Consider the following 17,500-nt stretch of genomic DNA (forward strand, 5'->3'; position numbering starts at 1 on the left):
GAAATCACTTTTAAGAGATGTTCATTATTCATTGCAAAAACATTCCTTCTCTGAGATCAGCACTTGAAACGCAACTGCGACCGAGGCATGGAGGACAAGTTAACTCATCGGTGAACTGACATATCATTGAAGCTGAAATTCAGCAAGTTGAAGACAGTCACAACACGGATTATTGGAAAAATTTCGGAAACCAAAAAAACGATGCATTGATGATACATAATGATATTCAGTGCAGGCTTCAGACCTTTTCCAGAAAATCATAGCACAGCTCATTCGTCTTTTTCCCAAGAAAGCAGAGCACTTTCTGGTTTACATGAAGACGACGATGGCGATGAAGAGGATGATGAATGACAATGAGATTCCAACATTATTGATTATACGTTATACAAATGGTGTTCAAGTGTGTCAAATGTCAAAGGACAACTTAAAATCTAGATCTACCAAAAACAACACCAAAAAACAGAAATGTGGGAATTGTTTATGCAGTTTGGGATTTGTTTATGCATATTTTGTTTGCGCTTATTTTTGCTGGATGACACTCTGTGAAGTAAAATTATTGGTTCACAGCATTTGCTGAAGGAAGATATGAGAAAATGAGCTCTTCCAGCTCCTTTTCTCATATCTTCCTTCAGCAAATGCTAATTGATTGATTCCATCCATATTATTGCTCAATGCTAATCTTTAAACAGATGTATCGATGTATGACAGCACTAAGCCGACGTGGTAACGACCTAAGAGGTCTCTTGTAATTAGTCATGCTAATGAGGTTATACCAGAGCTACTGGGGTAATCAACGCCAGGCATAGAACATTAGAGGTAATCAGGCAGTCCAAAAGAAGTAATTAGATTAGCTTCAAGGAGTAGTCTACTGCTCCCCAACTTTAGAGCAGGGACCTATCAGAGCAGAGGTCTGTAACCGCCCCCTCTGTCCATTGGGATATATATATAGGGCCATAGTTACCGGCACAACTTTAGTTCACTGACGAAGCTCTTCGGATGAGGAGCGAAACGTCCGACACCTTCAAAGAAGTACAGATAGCGGCGAAAGAAACCCTTTCATCGATGGACCATTCCTGTATGACTGAGAGCCTTTACAGACGTAAACAGATGTCGCATGTTTTCTCAATAATACACTGTAGAACGGGGCTCGTGCTGCATTTGTAGCCACATGAATGATATCAATTTCTGTTTTTATATAAATCTCACAGTCATTCTCTTTTGCATCCCACCACAGCCTTTTGTTCATGAGCTAATCATTCCCTCCGAAAGCTATCTGGCTACTTCATTGCCCTGTTGAGAAATGCTGATCTGCAAGCTCTCAAATGTACCAATCAATAGTATGCAGAGGTCAAATGACCCCACCTCATCCCCCGACCCTCCAGACATACTCATGTGAAGACACACTTCCTGTGATGCATGCAAGCCACCGTCCTTTTCGAGGCAAGAGGAGTGACTAATTAATTGACTTTCTTCAGAACTCTTCCATATGACCTTACCACTTCCACATTATTGTCTGCGTGTGTGTGTGTGCGCATGTGTGTGTGATAGATCATAGCTTCATCTATGTATAGATCCAAAATGATTCTTTGCACCTTTTTTGCCCGACATTACAGTGCTGCCGGATGATCTGAGATGAGGGCAGGGAGCATGTCATTATGCAGAGCACTCTGGGTCTTTAAACAGCTGATAAATGACTGCGATCAAACACAAAGCCGCTGGGAGCCGAAGCCAGGGCCGGTAGATTTGCTGCTGGTTAATGCGAGAAGCAATTAATGAGAAATATTCCGTGGCTGCTGGTGATGGCAGGCATAAACTTGCGGTCTATGCAAATGATCAAACATTTCAAGCTGAAAGAGTCGAGTGACAAAAGAAAAAAAAGAGTGAAGAATAAGGCTGTCTCAGGCTTTTTGTTCATTCCTTGGATAAGTGAAAGCAGAAATATTTTGCTGATTCAGACACCCAGTTAGATCCAGAAATATTTCCCCTGTTTTTATAATTTTATAGTTTTGTGTCATTACAATGTATTAAAAAGGGAAAAAAATGTAATACAGTATATCCATTCCGATTTGATTAAAAATGCTTTATCAAATATTTACACATTTCTATTTATTGAATATTACTGTGATATTTGCGATTATGTAACTTTGTACAAACACTGTGCTTGTGAGCAATGTAGACCCATGTATAATGTCACACCAATTGAACCCACACATTTTTGGTCAACTCTCGCAGCTTGGAATTGAAACGGATTTATGTGGGACAGGAGATGTGAGGCAATCTCTTTTCATCAATGAATGCTACAGCTTCGCATTTGCTTTCAACATTTATCTTGTAGCAGACGTGCGCATTTCACCATGATGTCCCTGTTACACTGGTGAAAAGGACACTTTGATCCTTTCCTCTTGTATCTTGAACTCCTTTATACAGCAAAGAGGGTGCAGAAAGTGCTTAACTCATTCACTGGAAGACATACAAAATGTGTCATCAGAATCAGAATCAGAATCATTTTTATTGCCAAGTATGTAGAACACACAAGGAATTTGTTTCCGGTAGAACACGCTGCACTAGTATCGTCGTCAAAAAAACTGCTAAGTGGCACTATACAGTTCCATTTTGGCTACTGTTGAAAGAGTTCAAAGAGTCAATGGTTTGGGGGAAGAAGCTGTTTAAATGTCTGCTGGATCATCTCTAGTGCCATGGTTTTTTTTCATTGTCACTCGAATTCCAGGACCCACAGACTATTGAGTTTGAGGACTACTTAAACTTTCAATGCAGCGTAAGAAACCTTAGACTATATTCTTTCATTGGAGAAAAAGAGTTAATTCTTAAATTTTTTTAGGTCCGGAGTTAATTGAGCTTGAACTAAGGGTAAAATGCAATACATACATCATGGTTTATATAGCGCTTTAAGAAGTGCTGAAGCTGGAACAAAGCGCTAACATGTAAAAAAGGCAAATGCGGCCCCTTTGTAGAAGGGAAAAAACCTTTGCCAGAGGCCATGGCCAGTGCTTTATTGGCACCCAAACAAGAAAACCCCAGGACTCATTCGGGAATAGCGCTCTATGTCATATTTTCAATTCCTCAATAAATTTGTGAATGGCAGTGAATGAGTTAAGATTGAATGAAGATTGTCTCTCTTTTGTGTTGTGTCACATTATATGTTATTTTATTTCTGTTGTTGTTTAAATAATAATAATAATAATACATTTAATTTCTGAGCGCCTTTGAAAACTCAAGGACACTTTACAGTCACGGGATTTTGACTTCAAGATGGCGCCGCGAGCGTGACAGCCATTACAGCAGGTCCTGTATTTAGTTTTTCTACATCTTCCTTTCCTTTCCTCTTACTGTCTTCACTTTGCTGCTGTGAAATGTAAATTTCTTCACTGCGAGACTAATGAAGGCTAATCCAATTAATCCACGTGCTGCTTGTCTGTTACATTCCAATTAGTCTTCAAGTGATATGTAATTTGACTTGGCAATGCATCAAGTCAGACTCATGACAATGGAACCTTGAGTTCATCATACAACTGAACTGCTCTGAAACAGCCTGGTACATAAATTGTTTGAGCATCTTTGACAATGACTGGTATCATATTACAAAATCGTGTTATGAATACATTTAAAAGTGAATAAATATGTCATGCGGCCCGGTAGTCGAGTGGTTAGCACACCGGGTTCAAGGTGCTGAGGTCGCCGGTTCGTGTCCCAGTCCGGCCTCCTTGTGTGGAGTTTGCATGTTCTCCCCGGGCCCGCGTGGGTTTTCTCCGGGTCCTCCGGTTTCCTCCCACACTCCAAAAACATGCATGGCAGGCAGATAGACCACTCCAAATTGTCCCTAGGTGTGAGTGTGAGAGTGATTGTTGTACGCCTTTGTGTGCCCCGCGATTGGCTGGCAACCAATTCAGGGTGTGCCCCTGTGCCCCGCCTCGTGCCCGGAAAATGGATGGATGGATAAATATGTCATGTACCATACTTCAGAAATGTATTATACCCTTACCCATTGTCACTGCTGCCTCAAATTAACAGCATTGGTACTGCATTAGCATCATTAGCACATCCTAATATCCCATTAGGAACAAATCTCTGTGGTCCAGAGTACAGCACACATTGGCACACAGTGTATATTCGATGACAAATAAAAACAAGTCTGTCTTAAACAATTCACATGTAAAATCCCTGATGATTTTATTCAGTTTTAGACTTCTCAGTCTTCCCCCACAGCAATCTCAATGCTTTTTTATTACACGGAATAGCTGCAAGTTACAGAAAGACAGCACTGCGATCTGAAGTAGATCATTTCTTCAATGTATTTTTTCCAAAAACTTATACCCATAGACTACTTGTGCTGGTTTAGTGGAGGGCAGGAGAAAGGAAGTTAATGTATCTGGTTAACATGTTCCAAGCATCCGAGAGAGCTGCAAGCTCACTCAGTGGAATGAAATAGATACGAAAGCTTTTTTTAGCCTGGAACTTCTGTGTTCTTTATGGACATGGAGACATAGGAGACAGTTGGCGGATAGTCACATGGTCATGTCATCTCAGTTGGGAAACAGCAGAGGAGGACACATCATGTTTTATTTGCTCTGTTGTTAATACGTATGTTCCTGTAAGGATAGAAACAATGGAGGAAAAAGACAGTAAGATGGTCAAAAAAGGCAAGTTATCTTGATGCTATGTTTGAAGGCAGTCCTTGGTGAAGGCATGTCCTAAAAGATAAAATTGGGAGTCTGTTTATTCTTTCTCCAAAGCTGGCTTGTCTTCAGTGTGGCCTGCCAACTGCAGGTCTGTAGTATTTACAGCAGAGTATGCAATGGTTTGCACACCAAAGGGAGAACAGGACAGGGAAAACAAACTCAATGCCAGAACAAAACCTCCCACAGATACTGTGAGAAAATGTCTGCCTATGCTAATCTCAATGTGTCATGCAAACTATGCAGAATCAAATCTAAGTTTCTCACTTGAGTCAAACTCCTTCAAACATGAAACTGCGGCAATCACTCGTGATGGCTTTAGCACTTCAATTTTGATTCCTTAACACATCCAACATTTAACACCCAAAGATTGATTGGATTGGATTTGCCTTTATTAGTCTCGCAGTGGAGAAATTTACATTTCACAGCAGCAAAGTGATAAAAGGATACTTTAATTTGATTCTTACACCACTTTTGCAGTGAATTACAATCGAATCAGTTGGATGGCCCTGCAGTGGTTCCAATTTTACTTGTGAAAAAGACGTTTGAAATTCTCAATGATCACATGTGAAAAAAAAACCACAAAACTGGACACTTGTAAATATGGGTTGATGCAATATATCAATATGCCTTTCTTGATACTTGCACTATGTACAGTTTTTTTATGGAACAGTTTTGCACATTTACATTTGCACAGTATACAGTTGACATTTTTATTTTGTTATGCTTAGAATATCTTGTTTTCTATCCTTTCACCGCCCAACCGCATCTCCTTTCAAATTACTGCTGTGGACTGCAAATTTCCCCATTGTGGGACGAATAAAGGTTTTCTGATTCTGATTCTGTCTTTCGCCAAATTTCATTCAGCATCTGCTCCATATTTACATAAATGCCCCAAGGCTCCATTTTGTGTACAATTTGTACCTAATTCACAGGGGTAAGCTTCTATTTTTAAAAACGCATTGCATCTCATTTTATTTTTATGCAGATGACTTTCAAATGTTTCTCCCACTGAAGAAAAATGACCCTGGCAGTTTTACTCAGCGCTTCCTGAACTGCCTGGCTAAGATCTGAGCTTGGAAGGCCCAAAACTGTATACAAGAATTAAAATTCTCGGTTGGTTGGTGTATTACAGGCTGCCACCTCATGACTACAGTGGGAGGAGAATGTCACCGCGCATTTGCTGATTGGCACAGACAGGAGAGAAAAGATTACATTTGTTGGTTCTTTTTTAATGAGGAATAAGTGGTCAGGAAAATGAATGAATGAATGAACAGAACAAAGACAAGATATTTCATGTTTAAATATATAAACTGTTGTTTTTTTCCAAATGTTATTCGAATTTTATGGCTGCAATACATTGTAAAAAAGGCGCACAAGTGGCAAGAAAGACTCGGAAGCAACATGAGAAAATACTCACACGATTTAAGGACAATCTCTCCCAACATGCAATTGTAAACAATTTATGGATTTCATCATCTACAGTCTATAATAAGAACAAGGCCCGTAAATAAATACCGAATGGCACTGCATCAAAAACCGACATCAATATGTAGAGGATATCACAACATGGGCTCAGTAACACCTCACAAAACCAATGTCAGTAAATATTGTTCAGTGCTACATCCATAAGTGCAACTTAAGCCACGACATTGCAAAGCAAAAGCCATTTATCAACAGAACACAGAAAGGTCACCGGCTTCTCTGGACATTGGCCCATCTATGATGGACTGATGCAAAGGGGAAACGTGTTCTGTGGTGTGACGAGACTACATTTTAAATTGCTTCTGAAAATTATGGACATCGTGTTCTCTGGTCCAAAGTAGAAAAAAACCTCTGGACTGTTTTGGACACAAAGTCAAAAAGTGGGCATCTGTGATGGGATGGTGCTATTTCACTGTCAATTTCATGGGTAATGTACACATTTGTAAAGGCGACAATAATGACATAACGTCACAAAATGTATCCTCTAGCTGAACCTATCAGACAGATAAAATCACTCGGCACAGGCACGGTGCAATGGGTTTCCAGGGGTGAAGCTACAATTTGTTTGGCTAAAAGAATAACCGGTCTGAGCGATTTTGGTTGTGTGTGATTGGTCAACACGTGCACTTGTGGATCTGAAGGTAATGGGCAAAATAATATGAGCTTGGCAACATATGGAAGCTGAAGTAAAAAAGAACCAAAAAAAAAAGGGTGACAATTTAATTCCAATTTTGGACAACAAACCCGTGTAAAGAATGAACTTGCATGAACCAGTTTGGCTGTAGGTGTGTTATTGGCATTTGTGCACCAAACTGTCCCCAAAAGGCATGCACAGCAAGAGCGGTATCGTAAATAAAGCAAGTGACTGGTCAGTATTAAGCCAGCCAGCAGTGTAAAAAGAATTCGAGTTACCCATTAATCCCTATTTCATCAATTTATTTATATAGTTTCTGATCCGCTTGATGGGCGGCGGTGGAGCCGACCTCAAATGTCTTTGGGCAGTACGCTGGGGGCACCCTAAATCAGTTGCCAGCCAATCACAGTGTACACCATGTAAGATCACATTCACCCCAAGGGTTGATTTCCATGTGTCAAAGTCAAAGCCCGGGGGCCAAATCTATCCCGCCACATCATTTTATTCGGCACGCAAAAGCAAATCATGATGCTTGCTGTCTGAACCAACATTTCAAATTGGCCCATGTAAACCACAATAATGGTCATTATTTTTTACTTCAAATTTGAAAACTAATCATTCATCAATTTGTATGTAATATATGGAGAATTAACATTCTAATGGCTGCCCCATCATAATGGTCATAATGGAAACCGTAACTAAAATGTGGCCCGCGACATAAAATAAGGTTGACGCCCTTGATTGAGAGTGAACATCCGATTTTTTTTAATAGCATCAGACCACAAGCAAAATCTCCATTAGCCGCATTAACAGTCAAATATATTGCAGCGGTGCATATTTAACCGTCTCAAAGCAGCAAAGAAACGTCAAAGCTATTTTTAGCTGTCTTAAAATTAGAAAATGACAAAAAAATGTGTCTGTGCACATGCATGTGTTTTATGCAGGTGGCATCACCTGGAGTGGTCATGCGTTGTCTCCTCAGAGCACAGACTTGATTTTTCACTGTCCACCTTTTTCTGTCCAACATTGACTCTCCTTCATATCAGTGAGGATGAAACTCACATTTTTTTCACAACAATTCTCACTCTACCACTAAGTACCACGTGACTCCAAATGAAGACTATCAACACAACTGAATATGCAGCAAGCCCGCACACACACTGGAGATACAAATCCTCAATTGTGTATCTTGAAACATCACGTTGAGAAGGTTTATAAGGGCTTAAAACAGCAGAGGGTTGAGAGTAGCAGTGGTAGGGAGACTTTTGATACTTTGCGAGAGAGAGAGAGAGAGAGAGAGAGAGAGAGAGAGAGAGAGAGAGAGAGAGAGAGAGAGAGAGAGAGAGAGAGAGAGAGAGAGAGAGAGAGAGAGAGAGAGAGAGAGAGAGAGAGAGAGAGAGAGAGAGAGAGAGAGAGAGAGAGATTTTTAGTATCCTGCCGGTGTATTCTGTGGTCCAGCGGACACCAAAAACAGTCTCAGCAAGCTTGAATTAGTTGCAGTTTGGCATGCTTTTTTGGGAGGCCATAAAGCATTGGTGGCTTTCCCAGAACGGCCCGTCACAAACACAGAATTACATGTAGACACAGATAAACACACACACACACACACACACACACACACACACACACACACACACACACACACACACACACACACACACACACACACACACACACACACACACACAGATTTAGGCATGAATTGACTGGGCGAGAGAGTGGAGCTCAATGGACAATCCCAGCGTTGGTCAGGCTTTTTAGCATCAAGCAGCTTATCCAATCACATATTAGATTAATACTTTTTATGGGAATAAGCCAGTCATAGAGAGAGGCATATGGAACGTGTTGTGGGCTAAAAGCCTAAGAAACATTGCATAACCAAAGGTGATTGTGTCATCCGTGTGTGTGTGTTTGTGTGTGTGTGTGCGCGTGTGCAGGTGACAAGTCAGTTTAAAGGAGAAAATTATATTTTAAATATAAAATTTAAATATGTATATAAATATTGACATGTTAATGCTTATTGAACATTTACAAATTGAACCTAGGTGTGAGTATGGGCGCGTATGGTTGTTTCAAGGTGTCTCCCAACTAATGCCCAAAGGCAGCTGGCATAGGCTCCAGAATCCCCCACGACCCAAGTGAGGATAAAGTGCTTTTTTTCCGCAAAATGAATGAATGAATGAATGAATGAATGTCAGTAGTAGTAGTGTGATTCAATGACCGTAGCCTGCGCTTTGCATTGTAGGGCAGTCTGCATAATTGGAGCTGTACCACGTGAATATGATCTGATGCAGAGTCCTCCAACGGAGTGACTGCACATCTTAAACTGAACAAATTGGCGCTGTTGTTAAATCCAGCTTCTTTCATCTTAGGCAACTGGCTAAAATAAAACCTCTCCTTTCTCATGAGCACCTTGCAGCAGTAATTAATGCCTTTGTAATGCGCTTTACTTTGGAGTCAGCCAATCCTCCATGATGCGTCTCCAGCTGATCCAGAATGCTGCTGCTTGCCTCTTGACTGGTAAGAGGGAGCACGTAACTCTTACTCTGGCATCCCTTCACTGGCTCCCTATACATTTTACTGTTCTTTTCAAGATCATATTATTTTTCTTTAAATGGCCTTGCTCCGCCTTACCTCTCCGAGCTCATCCACCTGGAGACATCTCCCTGATGCCTCAGGTCTGCTGACCAGACATTATTAGATGTGCCAAAAACTAAACGGAGGCTCAGAGGGGATCAAGCCTTTTCTGTTGCTGGTCCCACAGTCTGGAATGACCTGCCACTGAAGATTCGGCAAGCAGCCCCCTTGCTGCCCATCTTTTAAACCCATCTCAAAACTCACTTGTACTCTTTGGGATTCGACTCAGCATGATTCCAACGTGATCTTGGTTTTCCTTCCTGGTGCTGTCTCTTATATTTGTGACTGATTCATGTCCTGTACATGATAGCTGTCCATGTTAAGCGCTTTGTTACAGCCCAGCGGTTGTTAATGCGCTATATAAATTATTATGTATTGTATTGTATTGTATTGTAATGTATCGTATCGTATCGTATCGTATTGTATCGTATCGTATCGTATCGTATCGTATCGTATCGTATCGTATCGTATCGTATCGTATCGTATTGTATTGTATGAGTGATGACAATGTTGATTAAAATTATAGCATGCCGCTACTATTTTAATTTGAAGGTTACCGAGCAAATACTGGTAACATAAAACATTTTGTTGGTTTATTGATCATAGAGCCTGTTCCTTTTTAAGGCAGAGTTCCCAGTTAAAACAAAAATACCCCACAAAGTGTGTATCTGTTTTGAAGAACAGATTTGATGAATGTGTGCATTCCTACTTACATTGGAGTCAAGCAGATCAATGCTATCGAGGCTCTTGCTGCGGTGAATACGACCTTTGATTCGACGCAAGGAAGGTTTCCCCTGGCTCATGGGCAAGGAGAGAGTGGATGTGGCTGTCATGGCCATAGCACCAGCACCCCCTGTAGCGCCTATCGGCCCATCTGAAGATTCTGGGACACCGGAGGGTGATGTCTCTCCATCTGACGGGGTTACCCTATGACACATTTACAGAGAGAAAGAGAGAGAGAGAGAGAGAGAGAGAGAGAGAGAGAGAGAGAGAGAGAGAGAGAGAGAGAGTTAGAGAGAAAATAATGATGTTGATCCTGGTTGTGTCATGTTGATATCTGTAATTCGAAGGGGAAAAGGGCTGTACAAATGCAGAAGCAAAATAACTCTGCCTCTCACGAATTTCAAGTTACAGACGAGTCATGTTGCCACATCAATGCTGACCCAGATTCAATGCAATTCTCATTACCAAAATTCTAATCTTCAGTGCACACTACTTGCCAGCAGTAACAGATGCATCAGAATCAGAATCAGAATCAGAATACCTTTATTCGTCCCGCAATGGGGAAATTTGCAGTCCACAGCAGCAATTGAAGAGGGATGGGGTTGGGGTGGGAGTGAAAGGATAGAAAACAAGATATTCTAAGCATAACAAAATAAAAATGTCAACTGTATACTGTGCAAATGTAGATGTGCAAAAACCGTTCTATAAACAAGACTGTACATAGTGCAGAATCAAGAAATGCATTTAGATATATTGCAACAACCCATATTTACAAGTGTCCAGTTTTTTTTTTTTTTTTTTTCTCACATGTGATCATTGGGAATTGTGAAGCCTGACAGCAGTCGGTAGGAACGAGCGGCGGTACCTCTCCTTCTTGCAGCGCGGGTGTAATAGTCTCTGGCTAAAGGAGCTACCCAGAGCTGTCAGGATGGGCAGGAGGGGGTGGGAGGGGCTGTCCGTCATAGCTTTTAGTTTAGCTAGCGTCCGTCTGTTGCCCACCTCCTCTAGAGAGTCCAGCGAGCAGCCCACGACAGAACTGGCCCGCTTGACAAAGCGCTCCAGTCTTTTTCTGTCCCGGGTGGTGATGCTGCCTGACCAGCAGACAATGCCATAGTGGATGGCTGATGCCACCACAGAGTCATAGAAAGTCTTTAGGAGTGACCCCTGAACTCCAAAAGACCTCAGTTTCCTGAGGAGGAAGAGGCGACTCTGTCCCTTTTTGATTAGGGCATCCGTGTTTGTTGTCCAGTCCAGTTTATTGTTGAGAGTAACACCCAGGTACTTGTAGGAGGTCACCCTCTCAATGTCCGAACCCTGGATGTTCAATGGTGCAGGAGAGGATTGTTTCCTGCAGAAGTCCACCACCAGCTCCTTGGTTTTGCCGGTGTTGATCTGGAGGTGATTCTGCTGGCACCAGTCCACAAAGTCCTTTGTCAGTCCCCTGTACTCCCTATCGTCTCCCTCTGTAATGAGGCCGACAATAGCTGAGTCGTCAGAGAACTTCTGAAGGTGGCAGGTTGGGGTGTTGTAGTTGAAGTCCGAGGTGTAGAGGGTGAAGAGGAATGGAGCCAGGACTGTTCCCTATTCAAGAGAAAACACTGGAGATGCCTGGAGGATCAAAGGGAGACGCCTTAATGCCTTTTAAAGGACACCCTCTCCTGTTGGGTGTGATGACAGTCAAGCAAGTGTGAGTAATTGGGCTGAATGTCAGCAGGGTAGCCTGCAGATGGATGCAAGTTATGGAATGCCCACTTGCCATCCATTATTTGACCACATTGCTTGATACTGAGAGGGAACATGGCATTGTAGTAAGACATAACATTTTGCCATGTTCTTCTGATCTTTCCATGACTTGAAAACCTTGTTTTTGGTTAGTAGTAACTGTTTTTTTTAAACGGACCCCTATTGAATCCTTACTTATTGTACATGCAATTAGGATGCAGAACCGAACTACCCACCCTCCTGCCCACCCTGACAGCACTGGGTAGCTCCTTCAGCCAGAGATTGTTACACCCGCGCTGCAAGGAGGAGAGGTACCGCCGCTCGGTCCTACCAACTGCTGTCAGGCTTTGCAATTCTCAATAATCACATGAGAAAGAAACAAACAAACCGGACACTTGTACTGTAAATATGGGTTGATGCAATACAGCTACATATATCAATATGCCTTTCTTGATACTTCCACTATGTACAGTTTCTTTAACGGTTTTCTTGACATTTTTAATTTACTATGCTTTGAATATCTTGTTTTTCTATCCTTTCACCCCCCCCCCCCCTCCATCCCACCCCCTTTCAAATTGCTGCTGTGGACTGCAAATTTCCCCATTGTGGGACGAATAAAGGTTTTCTGATTCAAATTCTGATATAATAATAATAATAATAATAATAATAATAATAATAATAATAATAATAATAATAATAATAATACGTCTGTGTAAGCTCTCAGACGTACAGGAGTGGTCCATCGATGAAAAGGTTTCTTCAGCCGTCATCTGTACTTCCAGCATTCACTCAACCCGGAAGTAACAAAGTAAAAAAAAACAATAACAAATAATATGACAACACAAAGACACAGAGTCATTCATTCTTCAGCACTTTAAGTACCCTCTTTGTGACATGAAGCAGTTCTAGATGAAAGAGGAGAGGATCAAAGCATCTTTTTCAGCAGTGGATCAGGGACGTCATGGTAGAATCTACTAGAAGCTAAATGTTGAAAACAAACACGCAGCTGTAGCATCCATTGACGAAAAGAGATTGTCTCGCCAGTAACTATTCGTCACATGGAACGGCGAGGCATGAGCCTGACATTTGCACAATCAAACAACAGATGACTGATTTCTATAAATAAAAATAACTATATTTGTCCATATTTGTGTATATTTTGTGAAAAGCACTTTTTGGAGGTTATCCCTGATTTTTAATTGACACGTCCACTTTTTTGGTGTTGTTGGCTCGGCATCGTCAAAACATGAAGAGTTACTTGTGTGTGGCAAAGCACACATCTTGCAATACAAAAATAGAGGACTCACACGAAATATTGACGACAGTGAAAAGTAGTTCGTGAATGTTGTATGAGACTTAGGCCCAAAATAGAGTATTTCTCTACTGCCCTGCAATAAACAGGTCAGTAGCTAATTCATCTCTTACCCAGAATCCTGAAAATGTGCATGTTATTATCAAACACCATCGAAAATCACGATAAATCAAGCCATGACTTAAAAATGATCATTGCGGTACAGCACAATTCAAAGCCGAAGCCCGGCAGTCCTGATATACTGACCTTGTGCCATTTCATTTCATATTCACCCTTACAGGGACAGGGGTTACAACAGTGCAGAGCCAGGTTCTCAATTTACAGATTGTCTTTATTGCTGCATGACAGTTAAACTCAAATTTAGGCATTTCTGATGTTTTCTTAAAAACCCAATTAAAGGTGATGAAATAGTGGAGTACTGGGGTTCATTGCTATAAGTCTTAAAGCAATGAACATGTAAGTCTTAAAGTTCAAGACTTACATGAGCTCATATTTAATTATGGCAGCTGTTCACATGTTGAGCACTTTACTTTAGTATGGGTGACAGAGACAACACCTGTCACGATCTGGTTGGCAACCAACGGGTGGCGCTGTCGGCCCCACCTGCACCTGCACAGGTGCTGGTCGTTCCGATCAGTGGCAGACTGCCGCGTTCTGGTTGGCGACCAACGGGTAGTGCTGTCGGCCCGACCCTCAGTTGCATAGGTGCTGGTCGTCTTCATCAGTAGCAGTTAAAAGGACTCGCGGCACGATAATTCGGTGTCGGGTCATTGCATTGAATGTGTTTGCGTCACCCTGTCAAGTTTGTTTCATCCTGACAGACTTTTGCTCTTGGTTTTCTTTGGTACTTTGTATTTTTCTGTTCAGATGATTTTGATGTTTTAGATTTGGTTCCTGCTGACTGCTGCTCCCTCCTGCCTGCTTTTTGGGATCCACCACCAACACCACCTCGCAAACCGTGATAACACCAGTGCGTCATACATCAATGAGGACGAACACAAAAATAGGTGTGAGTTCTCATGAAATGGCTTTTAAAAACTACCGCAGTGCATTGCCGTGTAAAATATTTTTGGCATCATGCGTTGGATATACAAAAAAATGCTTCCAGGCCACATCTGGACCACAAAGTTTTGGGCCTTCAGCAAAAATAGCTTGACTGAAGTAGTTCGCTTTGTTCGACTTGACATGCTCAGCAGCCAAAAGCAAAAGTTTTAGCATTAAGACAACAAAGACGAAACAAAATCAGACAGGTGAATAAAGCATGAGGGAACGCGAGGCTGCAAGGCAAAGTAAAGACAGAGGGAAGAAGGAAAATGACCATAATGCAAAGAGACAAAGGACAGAGGGACACTGTCAGTATATGACTCTGAGTGCTGCGTAATGTATGACTCTTCAGCCCGAAGTTATGAGAGCCGTTGAACATGCATCATTGTGCTAACAGGCCTCATTCTCACTGTAGTGGCAATGTGCTGATGACAGAAGCACATTGATTCAGACAACCTTTCTGAATCTCTTATTGGCTCCATGAAAAAACCTTCTACCACTGATGCTGAGAGAGTGTATTTATTTATTTATTTATTTATTTATTTATTTATTTATTCATTTATTTATTTATGCATTTGTGCATTAGTTATGTATACATTTATTTATTGGTGCATTATTTATTTATTTATTCAATCAATTAAATTATTCATTCAATCATTTATTGGTTTATTTTTTGCATTGGACAATGGATATCCATTAATGTACGATACTAGTCGTCATTAAGGACATAAGTGGAGTAACCCCTATTCCAGCAATCTTGGGGCGAAAAGCGGTAACCCTGATGACCTCACAATCTTATGGCACATCGGGTTTTAAAAGCACCAACGTAATTGCACAATATCTGAACAAAGTATATTATTTGTGATTGTTCCTTTGTTGAATTGAAGTTGGAAATTGTACAATAATTGCAATCTGAATATATTAAGCCTTTTATGGACAGCGATTACTATAGAGTGGACACCTATTCACATGATGCTTCTACAGATTCTCAATTTTTGGTATGTAAGTCCTTCTAAGTGAAAATTTGAAGATAATTTATCATTTCAACACTGTAACGTTATAACAGTGGTTTTCAATAATTTCACTCATCTCTCACTCCTACTCCATAAGTATGAAATATTACGATGGTCAACAAACATGGGATTTTCTTCTAACCTCGACCTAACCTACTCTATTCTTTCATGGGTTGGTGAAATACCCTACAAAGGAAACACATTACCCAGCCTGATAGCCACGAGGCAGTGTGTGTAAGTCCATTTAAAGCCACCTGGAGTGATAAGAAGGGGGGTGGGGGTACGCGGGATTGTGTCTGTGCCTGGGCTAGACAGGCTGGACAGATGGACAATGCAAATTAGGCATATAGACATTCTTTTAAATAAAACGGGACTACAGACATGTTCGGGTGCTCCCAGACCACTGCAGTGAGGAAGGGTAACATTTGTCAAAACACACAAATCATTATCTTGACAAACAACACGAAAGATGCCAAAATATAGGTTAATTTAGGTTTGGTTGGTGGACAAGTTCTCATCCCATTAGCTTCATTCATAGTCCCACAGACTGAAATAAATACACATCATGACTTCTTAATAGCTGTTCTATTATTAGGCTCATGAGGCTTGACATCACAAAAGTCGCGCTGATAAAATATGGTTATTGGATGGGTCAGTGTACTCTTGCATCCACACTGTGCATCGAGGCCAGTCAGGCATTAAAAGTAACACTGGACAAACCACAACAATGATAATGGCATCAAAATTGGATATCGTTAAAAATATTCCACCACAGATAAGTTCCAGAAAGAAAAGGTGTCATGTTAGGTGGCCCAGTAGTCGAGTGTTTAGCATGCCAACTGCACAGTACAGAGGTTGTTATTTCAAATCCCACTCCGGTCTCCCTGTGTGGAGTTTGCGCCGTTTTCCCTGGGTCCGCGTGGGTTTTCTCCAGGTCCTCCGATTTCCTCCCATATACCAAAAACATGCATGGCAGGCTGATTGAACACTCCAAATTGTCCCGAGGTGTGAACATGACCAGAGATGGTTGTTTTTCTCTCTGTCCCCTGCGATTGGCTGGCAATCAATTCAGGGCGTGCCCCGCCTAGTGCCCAAACACGGCGGGGATAGGCTCCAACGCCCTCCATGCCTCCAATGATGATGACGTAGTCTGGGAGATGAATGAATGAATGTTTCATGTTATGGGGACGCTTTACATGCGTACTGCTGTCACCTGACACACTCTTAAATAACACATTATTGTACTCCAACATAGACACATTTTCCAATTGTGACTAATCTAACACTTTGCTTTTTCCAAACATATGACATTACAATGAAGGTGCTCTTCTGTGATCACAGTATCTTTAAAGGACAACCGGCACCATTTTATTGTTTCCTAACTGACTCAGAAAAATGTTTTATAGCATCTAAAATATCCTAAGCGGATATTTTTAGTCAAATGAAAAACACCATTAAAAATGACTTGAAGTGTCCCAAAACTACTTCAAAATGACCTCAGAAAGTTTCAGTTTCAGACGTTCCCGCCCCCTTGTTTGTGATGTCACGCCAGGACGTCTTTCCTTGCTCGAGAATCAAAACAATGGCTCCAGATTCGGAGAAGATGCTTTCTTCTTACTCATCCAGTTATGAATATGATTCAAATAGTTCTGAAGAGGAAAGCATAAATGTTATCAATCAATTAAATAAGTCCTCCCATATCAATTCGAGCCGTCAGGACTCCAATGTAGCGTCCCAAAAAATGCACAAGATGACTCCCAAGCTCCATTGGAAATGGGCTAAGTTGTTTGCTGGGAATTTGTGTCAACTAGTATCAAATAGTAGTCTTGGTATAACACACAACGATCCACCATCGCATTATTTATGTGTTTTCCTTCTAATTTCGCTGTCAACACGGATCAACACGAAGTTTTCAGACCAAACAAAGTACCCAAAAGGCATTGTGTGTCGCTTTCTCGGTCAGGGGTGTTCCAGACGTAACGTCACGTCAGGCATCGTCATCAACTCGAAAACAAAACTTCCTGAATATTCAGCCCGAGTCTTAAAACGTAAAATATAGCTATATGCCGTGGAATCTTTGTAAAATACGCTCAGTAGAAGTCATTTGAAGTGATTTTACAAATTATAGCCACAACTTCGGAGGCGTCAGTTGTCATTTAAAGGCATGATATATTAAATTTCAAAGAGGAACGCGTTTCATCCCCAAGGTTAGTTACAGTTAAACATCTCCAGATTG

At 41.3% G+C, this 17,500-nt stretch overlaps 1 protein-coding gene across 11 annotated transcripts in view; it reads right to left on the minus strand.

Moving 5' to 3' along the window:
* tjp1a (tight junction protein 1a) overlaps positions 1-17,500 on the minus strand; it is a 127,880-nt gene that overhangs the window by 100,423 nt on the left and 9,957 nt on the right. For all 11 annotated transcript variants that reach the window (XM_088992006.1, XM_088992002.1, XM_088992007.1 and 8 more), the window contains exon 2: positions 10,164-10,377. In XM_088992006.1, coding sequence (XP_088848132.1) covers positions 10,164-10,377 — 214 coding nt within the window. The remainder of the gene's footprint in view (positions 1-10,163; positions 10,378-17,500) is intronic.

The sequence above is a fragment of the Hippocampus bargibanti genome, linkage group LG03 (genome assembly GCF_051943395.1).
Source record: "Hippocampus bargibanti isolate YZ-2025 linkage group LG03, ASM5194339v1, whole genome shotgun sequence".
Taxonomy (NCBI): Eukaryota; Metazoa; Chordata; class Actinopteri; order Syngnathiformes; family Syngnathidae; genus Hippocampus; species Hippocampus bargibanti.